Below are 24,353 nucleotides of genomic sequence, written 5' to 3'. Positions count from 1 at the left end.
ACCGTAATCAAAAAAATCAAAAAACAGTAGATTCTGGCTTGGATGTGGTGAACAGGGAACAGTTACTTCTACACTGCTGGTGGGAATGTAAACTAGTAGAGCCACAAGGAAAACTGTGGAGATTGCTTAATGAATTAAAAGTAGAATTACCATTTAATCCAGCAATCTCACTACTGGGCATCTACCCAGAGGAAAAGAAGTCATTATACAAAAAAGATACTTGCACATGCATGTTTATAGTGGCACAATTCACAATTGCAAAATCAATTGGAACCAACTTACATACCCATCAATCAACAAGTGAATAAAGAAACCATGGTACATATATACGACGGACTACTACTCAGCCATAAAAAGGAATGAATTAACAGCATCTGCAGCGACCTGAATGAGATTGGAGACTACTATTCTAAGTGAAGTAACTCAGGAATGGAAAACTAAACATTGTATGTTCTCACTGATCTGTGGGAGCTAAACCATGAGGGTGCAAAAGAATAAGAATGATACAATGGACTTTGGGGATTTGGGGAAAAGGCTGGGAGGGGGGCGAGGGATAAAAGACTACAAATAGAGTGTAGTGTATAGTGCCAGGAGATATGTGAACCAAAATCTCACAAATCACCGCTAAAGAACTTATTCATGTAACCAAATACCACCTGTACCACAATAACCTATTGAAAAAAAATTGTTCCTAACCCCCAAAGAAAAAAAGTAATGAAATTGCCAAAAAAAAAAAAAAAAATAGTGCAAAGTGAGTTTAGCAGAGATTTTTCTTGCTAATAAACAAGAGTGCTGACTTAGCACTCCTCAGGCTGCTGCCCAATATGTAGGTGGTTCAACCATATCACTGCTACCCCTAGATGTCCGACACTACACCTCATAGCTTATCCTTGGGACCTGTACCTCTTTTACAGGTGATGAGAGGCCCAATTAGGCCAGTTGCAATGTCTCGTGGAGCATCTACATGAGAATGGTAGATCCAGGTGAGGCATGCTGGGTCAGCATCGGTGGGTGCATGGCCTTCTGGAATGGTCCAGTTGTAGATATGGCTGCCCCCCGGGGGAACAGAGTCATCAGCTTTCAGTGGCCCAGAGGAGCCATCTGGGTATAGGGAACCTAGAAATGAAATTGCACATGCCCAGGCCCAGAATAAGTGAGGGACAGTGGCAAATACGTAAATTAAGACAGAGCTGACATGTAGAACCCTAGGTCCAGTCTTAAAAAATGTAGCATGCTAATGACCTGCATAGTATTCTTCACAACCTAAGGAGAGCACAGATTTAGGTGACATTTAACCTAAAAAATCCAGTCCTCACATTAACAACGGGTGGAAAGCTTGTAGCCACTGGAAAATTTCTGTGACTAGGAAAAGTACAGCTTGGCCTGATCTGGTAATGCCATAGCGTAAAGCTGGTGGCATAGAAGCAAGAAGACAGAATTCCCTCCCTTCAAACACTCACTTAAAATAAAAAAGCAGGCAATCACAGAATTTCAGTCTGCAGTCAACTTAATGATTATTTGGTTCACTTCTCCATTGTATGGAAGAGAAAACTAAGGAAAAGTAACTTGTCCAGGATCATACAGGGATTTAGTGGCCCAGCCAGAGTCTTCTGACTTCCCTTTCTATTCCTCTTACTCACTGTTGTCAGTATTATAAATCACTGGGCCAGGAATAAGGGAGGTAGAGATAAATAAGCTGAACTCCCCCTTAGGGAAAAACAAAATGGAACTTTCAGAAGACTGTGACACCAGGATGACAATCCTTCATATATATAGCATTCTCTTTTCTTTTCATAGAATATTCAAATATTCTATGGAGATGCCATTCAAACAGTTTCTTGTGTTAAGAGGTAGACTGTGTCTTCACATTTCTGAGAAGGAATCTGAGACCCACAGAGAGACAATGACTTGTCCAAGTCACACAGTATATGAATGGCAGAACTGATACCACTGCCCACCCTTGTTTACTCTGAGGACAGTCTTTGCCACCTCAGATAAATAGGAAGAAAAGAAAATCTTCACTACCAACTCTTCTCCTTCACATGGCAGTAAAGGAAAACTGATATTTGTTGGGCATGGGGGAAAGAAACGATGGAACGGTTTACCTTCGGAGTCCTTCTCGTAGAAGACACCATGAGGGTGGATGGTATAGGGACGAGTGGCAAAATTCTTCAGGTGGATAAGAATGACATCCCCCACTTCAGCCTGCAACACTGGCCCCAGGAAGCCCAACCAGGCAGGCTGGGCCACTTCATCTGTGTATGAGTCATCCTTGTATTCTTTATAGATCGTCTTCTTGTAGGTTCCCCCTATCCGGTTCTTGTCAGACTTTAAGAAGCTGGAAGCCACTCTGGGAAAGAAGAAAGAGAGTCATAATTTTGCCCCCCATCTTCAAGCCTTGGGAGGTTCCTTTTCCAGAGGAGATTGACCAAAAAGTGACTATCTTTGTTTAGGACAAAACAAGAGGAAATGGCATTGTACTGATCAAAACATGGAAGTTTTAGATTTAACTATTAAAAATTTCAAATATCAGCATATGAAATTGCTGATATTTGACCACTTTAAACTCACATAAAAGGCAATTTCACAGTTTGACACAATATGTAGTAACAAAGAGACAACCAACTGTGGACTGACTCTTTAAGTGATCGACTCCTCATCAATGTAGCCTGACTTAGCATCATTCTGATACATATGGGAGGCCTTAGGGCATAGTGCTTATAACTCCAAGCTTTGGAGCCAAGCCACTTGGATTGATTGCTTACTCTGCCACTTCCAAATTAGTGGGATGTTGAACAAGTTACTTAACTTCTCCATACACAATTTGCCCATCTGTAAAATGGAATGGAAATAATCATAGTTCCTAACTCAGACAGCTTTTATTAGTGACTAAAAAAAAAAAAAATTCAAATACACGAAGAGCTTAGGACAGTGGCAAATAGTAAAAGTTCAATAAATGTGGAATATTACTACAAAGTATTAGGGATGGAGGATAACGAATTTATTCCCTCAAAAAAATTAATACAAGGACTCTGACTCTGAAACTAGATGAATACTTTATGTCAAAAAAGACAGAGTTGTTATTCCTACTATACTCTAATTCTTCTCAGAGAACTCAGAGATGTTACAATCAACTTTGGAAAACTCCAAAGCTTTTGAGAGAAAAAATGAGTCATAGTCACAAAAGATTTTTTCATACATTCATTTATTCTTTAACAGATATTTGTGGAGCACTTGCTATTTTCTAAGATCAGGAAAGGTTAATCCTGTGGGATCTATGAGGGACAGAGTGGTGAGAAGAGTATTAGTTTACATTCACGTTATCCAGGTTCAAATCCTATCTCTTTCATTTACCAGTTATAGGACTTGGATAAGTCACTTGACCTCCCTGAGCTTCAGTTTTCTCATCTATAAAATAACTACACACATACTTACCTTCTAGAGTTTTTGTGAGAGTTGAGACAAAGTATGTAAATTTCTAGTATGGTCTGTGTCACAGAGTATTACATAAGTGAGAGCTATTACCATTAATTCCTTGATTCTAAGGCTTACTTTCTTTTTTCACATTTTCACATATCTGAAATAAATATACAGTAGCTTCACCAAACTATAGAAGCATAGCTCCCACCCATACATCTTATAAACACTGTATATATTTCATTATTCTTTTTTAAAGTCAAACAGTTGTTATTAAATAAGTAAGCATTGTGGGTATCAGATTAGAAAACAGCAAATATGGAATTCTCTTTAGGACTCTAAAAATATTACGGAAAACTCCAGATGAAATGCTGGCTTCTGAGTCAACTAGCCTTCTTCCCAGGAAATCTGCCACTGAGTATGTACAGCTCGGAGCGATCAGGAGCTGGCTGCTACCACACCCTGGGAAAGGGGTCTCAAGATGCTACTTCCTGACCTCAAGGGTGCTCCCACAACTTCCCCTCAAATACCACAAGAAATTAAACCTACATGTCACTGTCCAGAGGCTGGTTCGTGATGACATTCCTTCCCTTGGGAGCATAGTTCCACTGCACATCCCGGATGCCCAGGTAGTAGACTCGAGTGGCTCCATCAGTCAGTTGAGGCCACAAGGACTGCATGAACAGCAGAGCCCAGAGGAGGTGGCCTGACTCCATGGCCCACATTACTCTGGGAAACAGGCAAATAAAAACTGCTGGTGTAGAAGAAAGAGAACAAAGGGGCTTTCTACGTGTCCAGAAAACTGAAGAGGCAAGAGCCAGGTTGAGTGACTGAGAAAGCAAAACCCAATTAGCCCAGTTTCTTTAACTTACCTGATTCCTTTTAGTTCAATAAGTGCTCAATGATTGGATTTTGAAGGGCATAGTTAAAAAGTCACCTGTGCTGCTAATCGTGTATTACTAGTTCCTTCAGAATACAGATCTGGATCGTTTTCTCAATGGTGTAGCAGGAAGAATGTGCTCTGTCCCAAGAATCAGGAAACAGGCACCAGAAGCCTTATTGGGCCACTAACACTAATTCTCCCTTTGCCTCTCTTTTCCCATAGGCAAAAGGGGAACACTCATTGTTGTTGTCACTTCTCATCCTCTATAAATTGTACTTAACAACAAGTGAGAATTTACCAAAAAATATTTACTAGAATATTCATAAACCCAAAATAGAAACAGTCAAAATGTTCATGAACACTATAATGAATGAATACATGCATTTTATTCATAAAATGAAATTCTTTATAGCAATAATAATGAACAAACTACAACTACACACAACAATATGAATGACTATGACAAATGTAATGTTTAAAAAAATAGACACAAAACAGTACATATTGTATGATTTCATTTAAATACAGTACAAAATCAGGCCAGTGTAATCTATGCTGGTAGAAGTAAAGATAATGTTTGCCTTGAAGTAGGAGTCTGTGACTGGGAAGGGAAGAGGCGGGCTTCTAAGTAATGCTCTGTTTCTTGATCTATATGCTGGTTGTAAAAACGTGTTCAGTTTATGAAAATACATTGAGCTATAAACAAGATTTGTGCACTTTATGTGTATTATACTTCAAAAGTTAACAATGAACCAAAAATAAATGACAGTATGTGAGGGAAGTATTTTGAACTTCTCAGAAGAAATGTTGTCTGCTGATTCCCAAAGCTATTCATAAATTCATTTCATAGGTCTAATCCTGAATCAGAATCAGACCCAAGATTCTAACCTCTCACTTCAATACATAAGACAGGACGTTAGACTTCCTGGGACTAAGACGAAGCACTCAGTGATACCGTACACAGTTACAGTCAAACACAGAAGCAGACAACATCACATAAATACATAAACTTGCACACACAGGTACATGTAGTCTTACCTAAAAGCAGAGATGCACACACTTCCCATTTACACACAAAATCACTCTGTTACATAAAATCTTAGTCAACTTCAGAATAATAATAATAAAGCTATATTTATTGTATGTGCATGGTACATCTGTTTCAAATGTTTTACACAGATTAAATCATTTATTCCTCACAACCACCCTATGAAGTAGACACCATTATTATCCCCATATTACAATGGAGAAACTGCAGAACAGAGGTGTAAAGTAGTTTGCCCGAGGCCATCTAGATAAAAATCGGTAGAGTTGGGATTTGAGCCCAGGAAGTGTGGCGCCAGCATAACCACCATGCTGTACTACCTTCCACAAAAATATACTTGCACACTCACATGTATATACACAAAGAACATACATATGCCTATAGCAACAGCCATATCTACGAAAAACACATACATTCTGAAACAAGCAATTACATGCAAGTTATAATCACTTTACAAACAGACATATATACTCATGTAGGCAGAGATATACCTAATAGATTGTATTAATGATAATGATGATAATGGCTACTATTCACTGAGAGAGCATTACATAGTAGCACCATGTCCAGTGCTTTATATAAATTATTTCGCTAAATCTTCAACCCAAGCACATGAAATAGGCATTGTTAATAAAAAATAGACAATCGAATATGTGCACAGATTCACATATGGATAGAAAATCCCCAGATATTTACCCTTTTTAAGAAATAAACTTATAGACTACTTCACAAACTCTCAGTCCTCTCCATATGCAGCAGTGACCCAAGTGTTAATCCCTAGATTCCATATTATATTTGGCAGAAAGCCCTTGATGTAAGAGAGGATCTGTTTGGGGGTCCTTTTTTCCAAAACCTGGCTCCCCCACTGACCAGCTGTGTAGCCTTGGGGATTACTTAACCACTCAGAACCAGTTTTCTCATCTGTAAAATGGGCATAATAATATCAGCCCTGGAGAAATAAATCAGAAAGCTTACATGAAAGGGACAAGTATAATCCATGTTTGGAACATAGTAGGCAGTAGTAACTACTGATTGCCTTCCTCTTCCTTTTCCCTCCTGGCTACAGTTTGTTAATTCATCTCTACAGTCTCACATGCATCATACTTTCTATATTCCTCCAGAAGGCCACCTCTAGCCTCTCCATATCACTATCTTCTGAAGGGCTACTTACTGTCTATACCACCCAATTAGATTAAGTCAGACTCTGTGTTATTGTTACCTTTCCATCTCATGACCTGCCTCATGAACTGTCTTCATTTCCCAGATTGGACTACACACTCCTTGAGAGAGAATGTCATTTTTTAGAGTTCGGTGTGTATCTATTACCAGACATGGCGATGGAGGCCAAGTAGATGGGCAACAACAGCTATTGTTAAAGTGACATAAAGAAGTACAAGCATACATTTTTCCATCAGTTGGGTCTGGTTCAAGTTCTCATACTTGTTCAGGGTGAATTTAGGCAAGTTTCTTCACCTCATTTTTCCCATCTATAAAATAATTGACTATATAAAGCTGGACTATATAGTTCTTACCTTTTGAGGGAGTCACAGAAGTGTGATAATCTAAGTGCAGAACCATAAAAATGTGGTATGTAATGAGCTCTCAAAGAGTCCTTCCAGCTTTCACATGCTGCCAATACTCACGTTCACCGATGAAACACAGGCATACTCACATACACCTACATATAGCTCTATATATGGTCACACAAATAGTTATGCTTTGGAATCCTCAACAGGGAGGGAGTGTCCTTGGTTCATTCCAAGTCTGAATGCAACATGGACCCCTTTCAATCTTCATTCTCAGAGAGGTGTCAACAAAGCAGTTGTGCCTTGAACTCATTTACCTAGACAGAAAACTGTCCCAGGCAAGAGCTCCACAACTGGAGAAACACATGATAAAATTGAAAATATTCCTGGGAGAGACTAGTACAGGCTGTCAGCATACAGTGAACAAGCATTCAACAGTGGTGACTTATGATCCAAATGGCTTAAACAATAGAATCTGGGGAATGGGGGGAAATGCCACCTAACATATCCCTAGCAGTTTCCAGATTGCAATGTGTTTTTCATATCTGCCATCTTATATAATTCTCAAGATCTTCAGAGATAAGGAATACTTACTCGATTTTACATCCAGGGCACAGGCTTTGGTATCAGGCTACCTAAGTGAATCTTGGCTCCATTTTTCCTAGCTGTATGATTTGGGAAACTTCTTCATTTATTTAGCCACAGTGTCTTTATTTTTTAAATGGTATTAATACTATTAGCTACCTCATAGAGTTTTGTGGGGATTAAATTAATTAAGATCTGTAAGTACTTTAAGGGCACATGTAAGTGATCAAAAGGTATTAGTGGCTATTACTATTGCAAGTGAGGAAATAGTTTGGAAATGAAACTTGCCAGGGCCATAAAGATTTTCCATTTTATGAATAGCAACAAATATGTGCACACTCATAAATTCCCATATATGGTAACACAGTCTAAGCATACAGGAATATATACATAGGTATGAAAATGCTCACAGCCCAAGCTGAACTCTCTTCTTGGAAACAACATGGTATAATGTAAAGAACTAGAATGTTTGAGTCAGACAAACTTAGGATTAAGTACTGTTTTACTGTATATTTAAATAAGATAACTTTTTGCAGCATCTAGGACTTAGTAGGCACCTGATAAGCATTTTTCTTCCTTCTAATTATTGACATCCTTTCTTTCCTCCTCAAATCTGAGTTTGTCATTGTTATTGCTGCTGTTTAATTTGGTTTTATCATATACTATAAGAGCAGAAAAAATGAAAAACCCATAAAATCCTTTGTAACCACTTAGAAGTTAGGCCGGGCACGGTGGCTCACGCCTGTAATCCCAGCACTTTGGGAGGCCCAGGTGGGTGGATCACCTGAGGTCGGGAGTTCAAGACCAGCCTGACCAACATAGAGAAACCCCGTCTCTATTAAAAATACAAAAAATTAGCCAGGCATGGTGGTGCATGCCTGTAATCCCAGCTACTCAGGAGGCTGAGGCAGGAGAATCGCTTGAACCTGGGAGGCGGAGGTTGTGGTGAGCTGAAATTGCACCATTGCACTCCAGTCTGGGCAACAAGAGCGAAACACGGGTCTCAATCAATCAATCAATCAATCAATCAATTAAATTAAATTAAATATAACCACTTAGATATTTCATGGTAAAGTGGAAAGCATTCAGGCACCAGAAAAAAGTAAGTTCTAGCTCTGGATTCATCATTTATTGGTTATATAACCTTGAACAAGTCCCTAACTTCCTGAGCCTCAGTTTCCTCATGTCTTAAATGAGGATTGTCTCTACTTTGGGCCCCTCATTAGTTTGTAATAAAGGTCAAATAATATGAAAGATGTGAAAGCCCTGTGTAAGCTTTTCACTTGGGCAAGGATATTTTTTTTTCTCAGCTAAGCCCATAGAGAAGAACCAGACTGATGAGGAAAAAGAACAGGAAGAAATAAAAGGAGAAATGAAATAAGTAAGTTGAGAAAGAATCCTAGAAAAAAGTAAAAAAAAAAAAATTAAAAAGGAAGGCAGAAGGAATAGGCACTCAAAGGAAGGAAAAGAGAAAGACAAATTCTAGGCTATTTGGATAGTTTAGTTAAGATATACTGAAACCTTGTGCCAACCTGGAGAGAAGATCAGCCAATATAAAGTTAAGCCTCCCTTACCTTTACCTTACCTTCCTGCCATCCCAGTGTCACCTGGGTCTGGTCCCTATTATTCATAACAATTTGCATTGCTGTGTTCCCTAGAATTTTCTAACTGTTCCTTTATTGTGACAATGCTCTTTTCTCTCCCTCCATCTCCCTTTCTCAGTTATACTACTTTGGGCTAGACAGGCTCATCCTAAATGAGGGATTACTCAACTGAATAAAGGAATGCTGAGCCATCTTTGGGGCCCTGTCTCCAATCTCTCAGCAGCCTTCCTAATAAAACCTCCATCAAAATTCACCTTTTGGTCCTCTGCTTTCTTAACTCTGTGATAGAAAACACACTGATTTGAAGTTAAAGACCTTGATTCAAATCCCATCTCTTGTCTGTGATAGCTATGTGACCTTTCAATAAATTATTTTAGCCTTAGTCATCTCATCCAAAAAATGGGATGATATTTATTTCACAGAATTGTCTTGAGGCCCAAATAAAACCATGGATATTTGAGTCCCTAGCAAAAGAATTGCTTGTCATATAATAGATGCTGAGTAATGAAAAACTGAATGTGTTATAGATTCACACATGCATGAAACCTTTAGAAACCATCTTTTTCAATCACCCTCATTTGATATATAAAAAACTGAGACCAGAGAGGTGCAGGGATTTGCTCAAAGTCAGGCAGCCAGTTGTTAAAAATAGCCAGAATTTGAACCAATGATTTCTAAAAGATTTTTGCTATGTAGAAACTAAGACTACTCAAATTCAGATGTTTAGCTTAGTTCAGCTATCATTTATTGGCTTACTCTGTGCCAATCTGGTCTCAAAATATGAAACCAAACATGGTTATTTTTAAGTATTTGAGTTCCCACTTATATAATCCTCAGACCCATCACCTCAATAAATTCCTCCACCTGTGAGACAGAAGATGAGCAAGCTGTTTCGACAGGAAAATGAACTATTCTGTATGGCTCCAGGATTGGCCCTGAAACAGACAAGCCAGTGTAGTCCTGGCTATTTTGGCGAGAGGAACAAAAGGAGCCTATTGTCTCCTTTAACTTTCCTGCACATTAGCCAAACCTCCTCCAACTTTTTGGCCACTGACTTTTTCTCCTAGTGGCCAGGACCCCCCTAAACCCAGCTAAATAAACATTTTTGCACAGGAAGGCAGGTGAGGTAGGGTTTGAGAAGAGAGAAAAGAAAGCTTACCTTTGCTAGAGAAAACTACTCCATATTCATGTCAGCGGCCCATTAATGCTGCACTGCAGACCCCAGCCTGAGTCCGCCAGCCATGTTCAGTCAGTATCTTGGTTACAGGGCCTTTCTCCTAAATTAAGTCCAGGATTCCAGTTTGGCAGGGTTTACTGGGATGGGAGGATGAGGGAGGGGGAAGGGCCGGGCGCCCTCTTTTCCAGAAACAAAACTACTGGAATGTCCTATTCCTCTGGGGCCTGGTTTGATACAAAACCCGGGATGGTTCTTTACCCATATCCCGGTGTTTTACAAATCCTGGTTAGGATCTCAGGAGGAATTACAAGGGGGTGGGTTGTACTTCTGTTATCAGGACTTGCTAATTGGTCTTTGCTGAGAGGAGGACACTGTCAGTGTGGCCAGCCAAAGCTCATGGATAGATTTCAACAGCTCCATTTAATAAATGAAGTAGAAATGGAAAGAGCCTCCATCTCACCAGCTCTTTCCCTTCTTGCTCTAAAGCACAATTGTCAGCCCTGACTATTATTCTGAGGTCATGGCTGCTTGGTCATAAGTAAAAATAAAACTGGCAATAAAACAAAGAGCTTTTTTTCTACATTCTAAGCCCTATGTTAACCATTTTACATGCATTCTCTTATTTAAGTCTCACAATCATCCTGTGAGATGAATACTCTAATTCTCTCTATTTTACAACTGAGGAAAATTCAGCTCTGAGAGGGAAGGTAACTTGTCCAAGGTCACACACTTAGAAAGTAAAAGAGAAGAGAGATTTGCTGGGTCTGTCTAAACTTTTAACCATGAAACCACCACACACAATGTGCTGCTTAGGGGAGAAACTTTCGAGGGGGTAGGAGGGACTTCACAATTATTGAAAGCCTACTGGCCACCAGTCACTTGTGGATTTTTTTATACATAAATTAACTTTGCCTCTGTCATTTCTAGCAGATTCTAGAGTGAAATTTTATATTAACTATATTTAACATTTTCTACCTGAGGAAACCAGATATAGCTAGAAGATAGCCTGGATTAACACAGGTCAACACCCTGAAAACTAAGACATGGAAGAATTGAAAATACTAAAAAGAAAAAAAAAAATGTTCCCCCAACAATTCAGGGTAAAACTGGAGTCTGGATTTGTTTAAAGTCAAAGGTCATTCCCATTCCTGGTGGAAAGAGAGAACAGTGAAAAGTCACTGTCTTCAGTCAAGTGACCAAGGTTCTCGCCCCACTTGCTCTAGGAGTAATCAGCTATGTGGATTTTGTGGATTTGGCCCACTCCCTTCTCTTCTCTGGGCCTCTTTCTATTTCTACAATGAGGGTCTTAAACTAGATATGGACCCTCCCAGCCCTGTAAATTTACACACCTAGAATTCCATGAAGAAAGTATAGTCTAGATATTAAACATAGAAGATAAAGAGGTTTCAAAGACACAAAGTATAGGGAAAGAATGAGTGGGGAGCAATTTGTGGCAACAGGTCTGAGAATACTATGCCTCTCTAAAAAGGACTGCATCTACCCAACAGACCCAGGTATAGGAAGGGGACAGGTATGATGGAGGTTCCACCACCTGATATTCTTACTTTGTGATGAGGAGATCTTGGCTAGGAGCAGATGCTTTTCTCCAGGCAGGCTGGGCACATTTTCCTCTTCTGAATTTAAAGTGTCTGGAGCAGGGTCCAGGGAAGAGAACATTCAGAAGACTGAGCTGGTAGGGCAAAGTCTGGGTCATAAACCACTAGAGATTCTTAAGTGTGCTCAGACACTTAGGCGCTGCCCCATGGACAGCAACTCAGACCAAGGCAGGTGGAAGCACCAGTAGGAAGGAAGGAGGAGCCACCAGCCTCAACTCCCTTAGAAATGCTCAGTGGTCAAGGGAAGCTTAGCCAAGCCATGGCAGCCCCTAGAATTATCTGCCTCGCACACATGTGAACCTTGAAGCAAGAAAGGGGAAGTGGAGACAAAACTCATTAAGCTGAGATCCAAGTCCAAGCTCTAAGGCATTTATGACAGGGAGGGGAAGGGATAAAGCCTCTGCTCTGACTCATGAAAGACAACAAGAACAGGTCATAATAGACTTGAATCAACACAGTGAAGACTGCAGGAGGCCAGGTAGGCCAGGTTTCCAGATTTGTATTATTCATTCACCAATTTCACTGACAGTACAAACAGCACCCACCTCTTCTGCAAATCCAGGGTACATTTCTGGTTCCTTCTCCTGGAGGTCACTTGAAAAACATTTTAAAGTTGATGTCTACAGACAAGAGGTTGGCAAATTTTTTCTATAAAGGGCTAGCTACTAAATCATTTATTTCCAGAGCATACAATTTCTGTCTGCCATAACTACACAAATTTGTCTTGTAGCTCTCAAGGTATATCATTGTTCCAATAAAAATTAATTTACAAAACAAGCAGCAGGCTAAATAATAGACTTTTTTTTCAATATAGACATTTGCAATATGGCATCACTGTTAAGAGCATGAAAACTGAAATCAGATATTCTGAACTGAAATCCCAACTCTGCCATTTCCTGATTCTATAATTAAAGTAATTTAATCCCCCTAAACCTCAGTTTTCAAATGGAGATAATAATATTACCTATTTTATAAGACTGTTATAAGAACTTAAATAAGGCTATACGTATTAACTATTTAGCACAATAACTGGAACGTAGTAAAGGCAAAAATTAGGGTTATAATTTTTAATTTTTCAATTCTAAATAATTGTTGAAATCTAAATAATTGTTTCCTCGTTAGGACGCAAACTGTATTAATTTGTGTCAAAAAAGAAGAATGTTTCAAGAATCCTGGCTTCACGTTCTAGTTATGCTACTAAAGAGCACACAGTGACCCTGGACAAGTCTTTTTGCCTTTCTATCACTCAGTTTCTTCACCTATAACATGAAAAAGGTGGTCTAGATTTGGGTTTCTCAAAATTAATTTTGGCAGCAGAAGCATTTCCCCAAACAGAATCTTAGTAAACACCCACTACTTATGGAAGATGAAAGTGATTTGTTCTAGGTAAGGCAGGGAAGGAGATAGAAATGGGCAAGGGTGAAGGGACAGAGGAACCTGTCCGCTGGGTATGACTGGTTTCCTAGACAATGTGACTGTGTCCGGAGCACCAGTAAGAAATGTCTAGGATGCTAAAAACAGATTTGAAAACCGTAAGACCAGAATATCCTTAAGGGGCCTTCATGTGTTAAACTCTGTCACTAGAACATCTTTTCATTTATTCATTCAACCAATATTTCTAGGTTACTCATCTATCAGTAACACATGGCCATCAGTAACACATGGCCCTGGAGTGGCTACAAAGAGGAGAGGACCCCAGAGACCTTCACATTACAGTCAACATGGTCTAGGATGAGAAGCATGGCGTTTGGAGTCAGAAAGACTAAGGATTGTATCTTGGCTGCCTTTCTCTGAGCTACGTGACCTTGGACAAATCACTTAACTTTTTCGAGCCTCTGGTTCCTCATCTGCAGAATAGGAATAATAACACTTCCATGACTGAAATATTGTGAGAATTAAGTCAGCTGGCATTTGTGTGAACCCTTAGCACAGTGCTCAGCATGTTCAGACCCCCAATAAATGTTGTTTTCCTTCCTATATTTTCCACAGTAATTTTTGTGACAGTATCAGGTACCAGGAGAAAATTAAAAGCCATGGGTAGTGCCTTAGCACAGACAGTCTAACCCCTTTACCTCAGGATCCTCTGATGAGCTTGTCCTTGGCAGTTTCTTAAAAAGAAGACCTCTGGGGAAAGGTGGAGGGGTGCAGGGAAGAGGGGGTTGTCCCCCAGGGACCACATCTCTGAAGCCACTCCCCACCACCACTTCTGACCAGCAGACTCTGTTATGCTTTGGAAAGGCTGCTCTGCATTGCTGTGATGTGTAACAGCCCTAGGCTTGCTCTGGGTACACTGTTTGGTTCTTGTACTCTGGCTCTTAAACTCCACTTGCTGCTTTCCCTAGTCCTCCAAGGCTGTAGGTCTCAAACTTGAACATGTACCAGAATCTCTTATAGGGTTTGTTAAGATATTGAGTTTTTGCTTCAGTAAATCTTGGGTGAGGCCCAGGAACTTGCATTTCTGGCAAGTTACCAGGGGATGCTGATGCTGCTGGTTTGAGGACCACTGCTGTAAGGGAAGCTTGCTCTGAAGCTCACCCCCCAACCTCCCACCACCACCAGCTTACTTGCATCTGCAGACTGATTCTTTAGCTCCAGACTCCCCTGGTCTTCGAGTATTCACTCTTTGGCCCTAGGTCAAAAATATATGCATTCAGCTTCCTGGTACCTCATTCATGTGGCGTCTCCCTGAGAGTCCTCCCAACACCTATTTCCCCATTCCCTTTGCCCAAGAATCTTTCTGCTTGCCTGGGTGAAGCTTCCTCTCCTCTCGCTGTGCAATTAACATGTTTTCCTCTCTGTTGCCTGCCTAGAGCAGCTCTACACATGGCATCAGCTCTTCCTCCCAACTCTTCTATACTTTCTCATTTGGCTTCCTGATGGTGGGCCCCGGGCATGGACAAACCTGGTTTGAATCTTAGCTCTGTCTCTCCCTAAAATGTATGATCTTGGGGAAGTCACCTGAGTTCTCTGAGCCTCCGTTTTGTTATTTGTAAAATCAGGCTGTGAAAATAAAATGCAATATCTGAAAAAGGGCCCTGTGCAACACATGTTACATAGTAAATGATCAGTAAATGTTAGTCTTTTTTTTTCTTCTTCTATTTTCCTCATACCTGCCTACTTCCAGCCACACTACTAAGGATTACATAGCATGTAAGAAGGCTAAAACAATGTACAAATAAAGTGTCATTGCTATAAATAGACATAGTAAGTAAGAGAATAGAGGTCTGTACAATGTGATATAACATTTTAGAGTAGGGAGAGGATATTTTCAATGGGTGGGTGTCATTCAGAATAAGCCTCCTGAATGACTGAATGACATAATTAGCATTCTCATTCCTATATACCAAGCCAGAGACTTGAATGTCATCTGAGATTACTCTCTTCTCTCTCACTCTCTACAACCATTTCATTGATAAGTCCTGTCATATTTATATTTTACATCTTTTTCTCAATGCACCCACTTCTCTCTATCTCCACTGCCATGGACTTGGTCTAAGCCACCATAATCTTTTAATTGGACCAGCGTAATAGCCTCCTTGTAATTCTTTATGACTCCACTCTTGACCCCCCATAATCTGGTCCTCAAATAACAGTCAAAGCTATTTTTCCCATAACACAAACAGGGTTGTAAATCCTTATTGCTTAAAATCCCCCAGCAATGCCTCCCTTATTGACTAAAGTTGGAATAATAATGAGATTAGTAAGACTCCCTAGTAAGGATGACATTCAAACTGATGAAATATTTCATGTATGCGTGTGTGTGTATGTGTGTGTGTGTGTGTGAATGCACATATGAAAATATTTTCAATATATGTCATTAAATAAGAAGCAAGGTGCAAAAGAGTGAGCATATTGTGATTGGTCATACATAGAGATACAGATATCTCCATATATATATATATATATATATATATATATACACACACACACACACACACATACATATATATATATACACATACTTACATGAGGGGACAAGGAATATTTCTTCTGAAAATAACACAAAATATTCTTAATGGTGGTTTTCCTTGGGGAGAGTAACTTGGTTGGGTGAAGCGTGACTTTAATTTTTCATTTTGAACTGTTTAGATTTTCAAGCCTTATATATTAGTTACTTTTGTTTAAAAAAAAAAGGTCACTTGGAAAGTGAATATGAAGCCACTTTTGTTTTCTTCTTTGTATTTCTATTCTCTCAAGAAACTCATATCTGTTACATTAAGAAAATTAATTCCTTATTATTTCACTAGGATAAAGATCAAACTTCTTAACATGGCCTATATGGCATTTTATGGCCCAGCCCTTCCTAATCTTTCTAGGTCACTGCTTGCCCTTCCTCTCCTCACACTCAATGTGTCCCACCCATGCCAGAGCTCTGTCAGTTTGTCAGTTTCCAATGTGCATGGTGCTCTCTCTTCCCTCCAACAGATTCTGATATGTTGTTTCATCTGCCTCAATCACTTTTTCACCTATTCATTCACCCACTCATTTTTGGGTCTCAGTTTAGAAGTCCCTTCCTCCAAGAGGTTTTCCCTGACTTTCTATGCTTCTGGGTGAGGTCCTCCTGTGATGTGCTCCCAAGTCACCCCGTACATCTAACCACAATTTGTTGAAATTGTTTGCTTAACTCTCTCCTCACCTTATAATGGAAGCTCTGTGGGGTCAGGGATTACATTTTACTTGCTCCCTACTGTAGCCTCAATGCCTAGCACAGCACTTGATACAGAGTTGGTGCTCAATAAATATTTGCTGGATGAATGAATACATGAATGATTAGTGAAAGAATAAGACAGCAGCCTTAGAGCTGACCTTGAAGGTCAGCTAGATCTCACTAGAAAAAAAAGTGTGTGTTAACTTCACATTTCAGAAGATGACTTGAGGCTTTTCTAGTTAAAAGGTTGACTTGATTGTACCTGACAGTTTCATTGTTTGACCAAGTTTGTTTCTAAAAGGACTGTGTGTATGTCACTACCAACCCCTGTACTATTCCAATCAATCCATCCACTGGCCCAGCCCTATTCCTCTAAGCACCTAACCCCCAAATTATCTTTGGTTACCTTGGGTTAGAAGAATAGTGAACAAAATGAAGCCTCAGAAGGCATGGTTGTCATTTGCTTTCAAATTATGTTGCCTCATAGGGCTCTTCAGAAGGCTGCATTTATCCATTTAATAGAATGGATACATATTAAATGGGTAAATGCAGCCACGTAGCCTTTCGTTTGAAGGAATAAATTTTGGTAAAATTAACTTGAAAACTCCCAAATATACCCACAGCATTATTTCCAAATGGCTATATGAACTCTGCTTGGATACATGTAATAACTGAGAACTCACTCAATTATCTCTCAAGGCAACTCTAGATTATCTTTTCCCATATTAAATAGCCAAATTTATGCCGCCTTCTACCTTCTGTTCATTGGTTCCTTTTTCTAGTAAATTTAGAACTCCTCAGCAAAAATGCCAGTTAGTGCCATCTCGCCCTCCTCTCACAGCAAGAGAAGTAGCTGTCTTTTGGAGAGTGTTTTTTTTCCTTGGGCACCTACAATGCAGTTCTGACTTTCAAGCCCCATTTTTCTTTGTTGTCATGCCCAATACTTTCTTCATCCCCACAGAACCGTGTTAGAAAATGCTTCCATGATGGCTGGCCTAACCACTGGCTGAAGGAAGTGATCGTGTTCATGATATTATTTAAGGGACTAAAAAAATCCCATGCTTCCTCTCCAAAATGACAACTTAGTTTGATATAATTGGGCACAATAGTGAGGACTTCATTCCAGTCCTCTCTGCCACAAACCTATGTGTTACCTGGGGTAGGCTATTTCCCTTCTTTGGACCTCATTCCTCTTACATGGAAAACAAGAGCCTTGTGTTAGCTGGCCTTTGAGGTCCCTTTCAGCTCTCATATTCCAAGGTTCTGTGACTCAGGCTTTTGGATTAGAACCCACAAACATCCAGAAGGCATGCATAAGTGTCTGAACACAACTTACAGACTCTGTGTTTGCGTGAGAGACTCTATGGCAGGTTCACCATTATGAAAAAATGAATTGTGTGCAATTTCAAACCCTGACTCTGTTCATATACAGAACACCCAGACATTCTTAAAATATAACTGCTCTTCTAAGAAATGTGAACACAATCAAGGGTATATCCTAGGTAGTGGCAGTTGTGTCCCTTCTCAACTCTACTTTCCAAACCTATTGATCTTAGCCCTACTACTCCTCTGGCTGCTTGTTAGTCTGTTAAGTGAAAAAGACAGTGGATTGAGAGTTGAGGTAGACAGAATAACGCCTCTCCCAAAAATGTTCATGTTCTAATCCCTGGAACCTGTGAATGTGTTATATTACATAGCAAAGGGAAATTAACATTAATAATCAGCTGTTCTTAAAATGGAAAGAGTATCCTGGATTGTCTGGGTAGGTCCAATATCATTACAAAGGTTCTTTAAAGTGGAAGAGAGAAATAGGAGAGAAGGTTGGAGTAATGAAGTATGAGAAGTACACAATTCACTGTTGCTAGCTTTGAAGATAGAGGAAGAGGGCCATGAAGTGGGGGAATTTAGGTCTCTAGAAGCTAGAAAAGTCAAGTAAACAGATTGTCCCTGGATACTTCAGAAGTAAGCACAGTGAGACCCATTTTAGACTTCTAATCTATTAAAACTATAAGATAAAATATACATGCTGTTACATGGACACATGAGAGGGAAACAACACATACTGGGGCCTGTTGGAGGAGGTAGGGTGGGGTAGGGGGAGGAAGAGCATGAGGAAGAATAATCAATGGATTCTGGGCTTAATACCTAAGTGATTGGATGATCTGTGCAGCAGACCACCATTTACCAATGTAACAAACCTGCACATCCTGCATATGTACCCCTGAACTTAAAATAAAAGTTGAAGAAAAAACCCAAATAAATAAATATATGTTATTTTAAGAAACCAAGTTTTTACTAATTTATTATAGTAGCAATAGGAAACTAACACGGGGGTCAACAAACCTAACTCTGAGTCCTGCTATTGACACACGCTAGCTGCTTGTTATTGGACAGGATTTTTTTTTTTTTAAATCTCTCTACAATTTAGAGTCCTCTTCTATAAAATGAGGATAAAACCATCTTGCTTGTTAACTTCACAGGTAGTCCTGAAGATCAACTAAAATAAAAGTGCCATATAAATGTAAGATGGAATAGTTCTGTACACAAAAACATAAGTAAAGTGGAAAGATGAGCAATAGACAAGGAAAATTATTCGCCACATATATAACAGATAATTACTATTCAGAATATATGTGAAAAAGATAATCCAGTGAAATTATAGTCAAAGGATAAGAATGAAAACAAAAACCAAAGTGGACAATCAAACATGGATAGAAGCTCAAATCACTAGTAATCATAGAAATACAAATTGCAAATAAAAGCAGCAAAATCCATCACCAATCCACTATATTGACGAGCATTTTTAAAACATTTTAGAAATTGACGAAGGCGTGTGAAAGTAAGTGAGGAAACAAGCCTCTCATACTCTAATGAGAACTATAAATTGGTAGAACTATTGTGGAAAGTAATTTGTTAGTATCTACTAAATATTTAAAATATATTTACTATGTATATTACAGAAATTCCTGCTCCTAATTATTCACTGAAATGGGCACAAATAGACAAGAATATTAATTGCAGAATTGTATGTAATAGAAATAAACCTCAGACAAACTATGTTACCACAATTCTACAAAATGCTATGTGACAGTTTAAAACAAGGCAAAAAATTTAAGATGGATTTATGGCTAAATACAGCAATTCATAGATTTATAGATGTGATAAAGGAAGCATAGTAAAATGTTAATGATAGAATCTACATAGTATGTATATGGACATTCCCTGTAAGACTCTTTCAAGTTTGCTGTTTGCTGAAATTTTTCATAATAGAATAATAGGAAAAAATAATATGCTGATTAGATTAAAAAACAGCATCAACAACGAAAAACAATAAGTCAGTTTTGTGTTACAAAGATATACATTTGAGACCAACTGGAGCAGGCACAAAATGATATACCACTTATGTTCAAAAATATGCTAATTAATATTGCATATTTTCTTTAGGTAAAACATATGTACTTGTACAACTATAAACATACATACTTGTACAGCTATGAAACAATACATACAACTGCATAATTACATATTCCATTACACAAGATATGTCATTTATGTAAAACATACACAGAAGCACATACATACAAAGACACAAACTAGTAAAATCATGTAAAGAACCTAAGGGGTAGAAGACAGTGTATGTATGTACACTGTCTGTGTACCATTAAATCTGTAATGTTTTAATAGTTTACAAAACTAATGTTACCAGAAATTACTTTAAAAATAAAAACAAAATATTAATTCTAATTCGTGAACGTGGAATATGAATATCTTTCCATTTATCTGTGCTTTTTTCCCTATTTCATTCATCAGTGTTTTATAGTTCTCAGTTTTACACCTAAGTATTTAATGTTTTGTTTCTATTGTAAATGGGATTGCTTTCTTAATTTCCTTTTTGTATTGTTCATTATTACTATATAGAAACATTACTGCTTTTTGTATGCTGACTTTGTATTCTGTGACTTCACTGGATTCAGTTCTAACAGTTTTTTAGTAGAGTCTTTAGTGTTTTCTCTATATAAGATCATGTCACCAGCAAATAGAGACAATCTGACTTCTCGTTTTCCTATTAAGGTGCATTTTACTTCTTTCTCTTGCCTAATTGCTCAGCTAGAACTTCTAGTGCTATGTTAAAAAGAAGTGTTGAGAGTGAGCATCCTTGTCTTGTTCCTTAAAGGAACATATCTTAGAGGAAAATATTTCAACTTTTTACTGTTGAGAATGACGTTATCTACAGGTTTGTCACATAAGGCCTTTCTTGTGTTGAGGTACATTCCCTCTATACATAATCTGTTGAAAGTTTTTATTGTGAAAGGATATTGGATTTTTTCCATTTTTTTTCTATTGAGGTGATCATATGATTTTTAGCCTTTATTTTTTTCTACGTTGTGTATTATATTTGTTGATTAGCATTTGTTGAACCGTCTTTGTATCTCCGAGATAAATCCTGTTTGATCATAAAATGATTATTTTTAATGTGCTCTTGAATTCACTTTGCTAGTACTTTGTTGAGGATTTTTGCATCTATGTTCATTAGGGATATTGGCCTATAATTTTCTTTTCTTGTAGTGTCCCTGTCTGGCTTTGATATCAGAGTTAGCTAGCCTCTTATAATGAGTTTGAAAGTCTTACTTTTATTTTAATTTTTTTGGAAGTGTTTGAGAAGAATTGGTATTAATTCTTCTTTAAATGTTTGGTAGAATTTAGCAGTGAAGCTGTCTGGTTCTGGGCGTTTCCCTGGTGGAAAACATTTTATTGCCAATTCCATCTCCTTATTCTTTGTTCAGATTTTCTATTTCTTTCATGATTCAGCCTTAATAGGTTATATCTGTCTAGGGATTTATCCATTTTTCTAGGTTACCTAGTTAGTATTGTGAAACTGTCCATACTACCCAAAATGATCTACAGATTCAATGCAATCCTTATGGAAATTCCAATTTTATTTTAAAAGAAAAAAAAAATCCAAAAAACCCTGAGTAAACGAAACAATTTTTTTTTTTTTTTTTTTTGAGATGGAGTCTCGCACAGTCGCCCAAGCTGGAGTGCAGTGGTGAGATCTCTGCTCACTGCAAGCTCCACCTCCTGGGTTCATGCCATTATCCTTCCTCAGCCTCCCAAGCAACTGGGACTGCAGGCACCTGCTACCATGCCCGGCTAATTTTTTGTATTTTTAATAGAGTCAGGGTTTCACCGTGTTAGCCAGGATGGTCTCGATCTCCTGACCTCGTGATCCACCTGCCTCAGCCTCCCACAGTGGAAACAATCTTTACAGAAAGAACAAATCTGGATGCATCACACTCACTAATTTTAAAACATATCATGAAGTGATTGTAATCAAAATAGCATAGTACTGGCATAAAAACAGATACATAAACCAATGGAATAGAATATAGAACACAAAAATAAACCCATGCATTTACCATCAACTTACTTCAACAAAGGTACCAAGAGCACACAATGGGGGGAAGAACAGTCTCTTCAATAAGTGTTGTTGAAAAATGTGGATATCCACATAAAGAAGAATGAAATTAGACCCTTATACCATATACAAAAGTCAACTCAAAATGAATTAAAGACTTAGATATAAGACCCAAAACTGTAAAACTGCTAGAATAAAACATAGGAGAAAAGCCTTCACAATATTTGTCTGGGAAATGATTTTTTGGATATGACCCTAAAAGCACAGACAACAAAAGCAAAAATAGACAAACGGAATGGCATCAAACTAAAAACCCTTTGCACAGCAAAGGAATCAACTAAAAAGCCTTTGCACAGCAAAGGAATCAATCAACAAAGTGAAGACATTACTTCCAGAATCGCAGAAAATATTTGCAAACCATACATTTGATAAAAGATTAATATCCAAAATATATAAAAACCTCAACAACTAAATAGCAAGAAAAAAAAGGAACCTGATTTTTAAAAGGGAAAAAGATCCGAGCAGACATTACTCCAAAGAAGACCTACGAATGGCCAATAGGTATGTGAAAAAAAAATCCTTAAAATCACTAATCATTAAGGAAATGCAAATTCAAATCACAATAAGATATTAGCTCACAACTGCTAGAATAGTTTTTATCAAAAAGATGAAAGATAAGAGTTGGAGAGGATGCAGAGAAAAGGAAACTCTTATACCTTGTTGGTAGGAATGTAAATTAATAGAGCCATTACAGAAAACAGTATGGCAGTTCCTCAAAAAAACTAAAAATAGAAGTACCATACAACCCAGTAATCCCATGTCTGGGCATATACCCAAAATAACTGAAATCAACATGTCAAAGGGATATCTGCACTCTCATGGTCATTGCAGCATTACTCATAGTAGCCAAGATATGAAAAAAACTTGATTGTTCATCAATGGATGAGTGGATAAAGAAAATGTGGCATAGGCCTGGCACAGTGCCTCATGCCTGTAATCCCAGCACTTTGGGAAGCTGAGGAGGCGGGTCGCAAGGTCAGGAGTTCAAGACCAGCCTGGCCAACATAGCGAAACCCCCTCTGTAATAAAAATACAAAAAAAAAAAAAAATTAGCCAGGTGTGGGGATGGGAGCCTGTAATCCTAGCTACTCGGAAGGCTGAGGCAGCAGAATCATTTGAACCTGGGAGGCAGAGGTTGCAGTGAGCTGAGATTGCACCACTGCACACGAGCCCAGGCGACAGTATGAGACTCAGTCTAAAAAAAAAAAAAAGAAAAGAAAAGAAAAAGAAAATGTGGTATATATACACAATGGAACACTAAACAGCTTTTACTTTTAAAAGGGAGGTGGGATCCTATTATTTGCGACACCATGGATTAATCTGTAAGACATTATTCTAAGTGAAATAAGCCAGGCTCATAAAGACAAATATGGCATGATCTCTCTTATGTGAGGAATCTAATAAAGTTGAACTCACAGAAGCGAAAAGGAGAACGATGGTTACCAGAGGCTGGGGTGGGGTAGAGGGACTGGGGAGCTATTGATCAAAGGCTACAAAGTTTTATATAGACAGGTAGAATAGGTTTTGAGGTCTATTGAACAGTAAGGAGACAATAGTCAATAATAATGTATTATATATAATTAAAAATAACTGAGTAAATTTCAAATGTGTAACCATAAAAAACGATAGGTAAGCATGATGATGGACATGTTAATTAGCTTGATTTAATTATGTTTTTATTGTATACATATATCAAAACATCATATGGTACCCCATAAATGCATATAACTATGATTTGTCAATAAAATACATATATGTAATCATTCTGTAAATGCCAAATGTAAGCTAGCATTATCTGTGAAGTCTCCATAATTTTGACCAGGAGTTCTGACTGCTATGTTTTAGTCAAGGAAAGCTATCATTCTGCTTTTCTGATTTATTTCAATTTTTATAAGAATTTTTTGGGACATTTTTTATCTCCGGCAATGGTTAGATATAAAAATAATGTAAGGCAAAAGAACATTATAGATGCCAAAAGGCAATGTCAGTTTATGCCCAGAGCCTAGTTTAGGGGTATAAACATATTTGACCCATTGCTCCCATTCTACTTAGAATGCTCTTTTCCTCAATTTCCATTAATACAAATCTTTCCTGTCTTTCAAGGACAAATTGAAGTCCTACCTTGTCCAGAAAGTCTTCTCTGAAAACTCCAGCCTTCATGAATTACTTTCTCCTCCAAAATCCTAGAGCATTTTTTAATTGGTATCAAGCAGCATAGCTTTTAGTTCAATAACCTCTTAAAATACTTTCTGGCAATTCAATGCGGGAGTTTTGTCTTAGGTGTGAGAATGACCTCGCTGAGATATCTAGCATCTCCTTAATCACCAGGACCAAACTACATGACTCACATGGCATGTTATCTTTCCTTCCTTACTC

The 24,353-nt window shown here is 38.3% G+C and overlaps 1 protein-coding gene across 2 annotated transcripts in view; it reads right to left on the bottom strand.

The window, feature by feature from the left end:
* Positions 1 to 10,443, bottom strand: part of HEPH (hephaestin) — a 102,554-nt gene extending 92,111 nt beyond the window's left edge. For both annotated transcript variants that reach the window (XM_032757084.2, XM_032757086.2), the window contains exons 1-4: positions 10,220 to 10,443; positions 3,967 to 4,146; positions 2,106 to 2,350; positions 904 to 1,116 (exon numbers count right to left, since the gene is read on the bottom strand). In XM_032757084.2, coding sequence (XP_032612975.1) covers positions 904 to 1,116; positions 2,106 to 2,350; positions 3,967 to 4,142 — 634 coding nt within the window. In that variant the 5' untranslated portion in view covers positions 4,143 to 4,146; positions 10,220 to 10,443. The remainder of the gene's footprint in view (positions 1 to 903; positions 1,117 to 2,105; positions 2,351 to 3,966; positions 4,147 to 10,219) is intronic.
* Between the last annotated feature and the right edge of the window lie 13,910 nt (positions 10,444 to 24,353).

Source organism: Hylobates moloch, unplaced genomic scaffold (assembly GCF_009828535.3).
Source record: "Hylobates moloch isolate HMO894 unplaced genomic scaffold, HMol_V3 SCAFFOLD_7, whole genome shotgun sequence".
In the NCBI taxonomy this organism is placed as follows: domain Eukaryota; kingdom Metazoa; phylum Chordata; class Mammalia; order Primates; family Hylobatidae; genus Hylobates; species Hylobates moloch.
The sequence above is the reverse complement of the archived record's forward strand: the minus strand, read 5'-3'. Positions and strand labels throughout refer to the sequence as shown.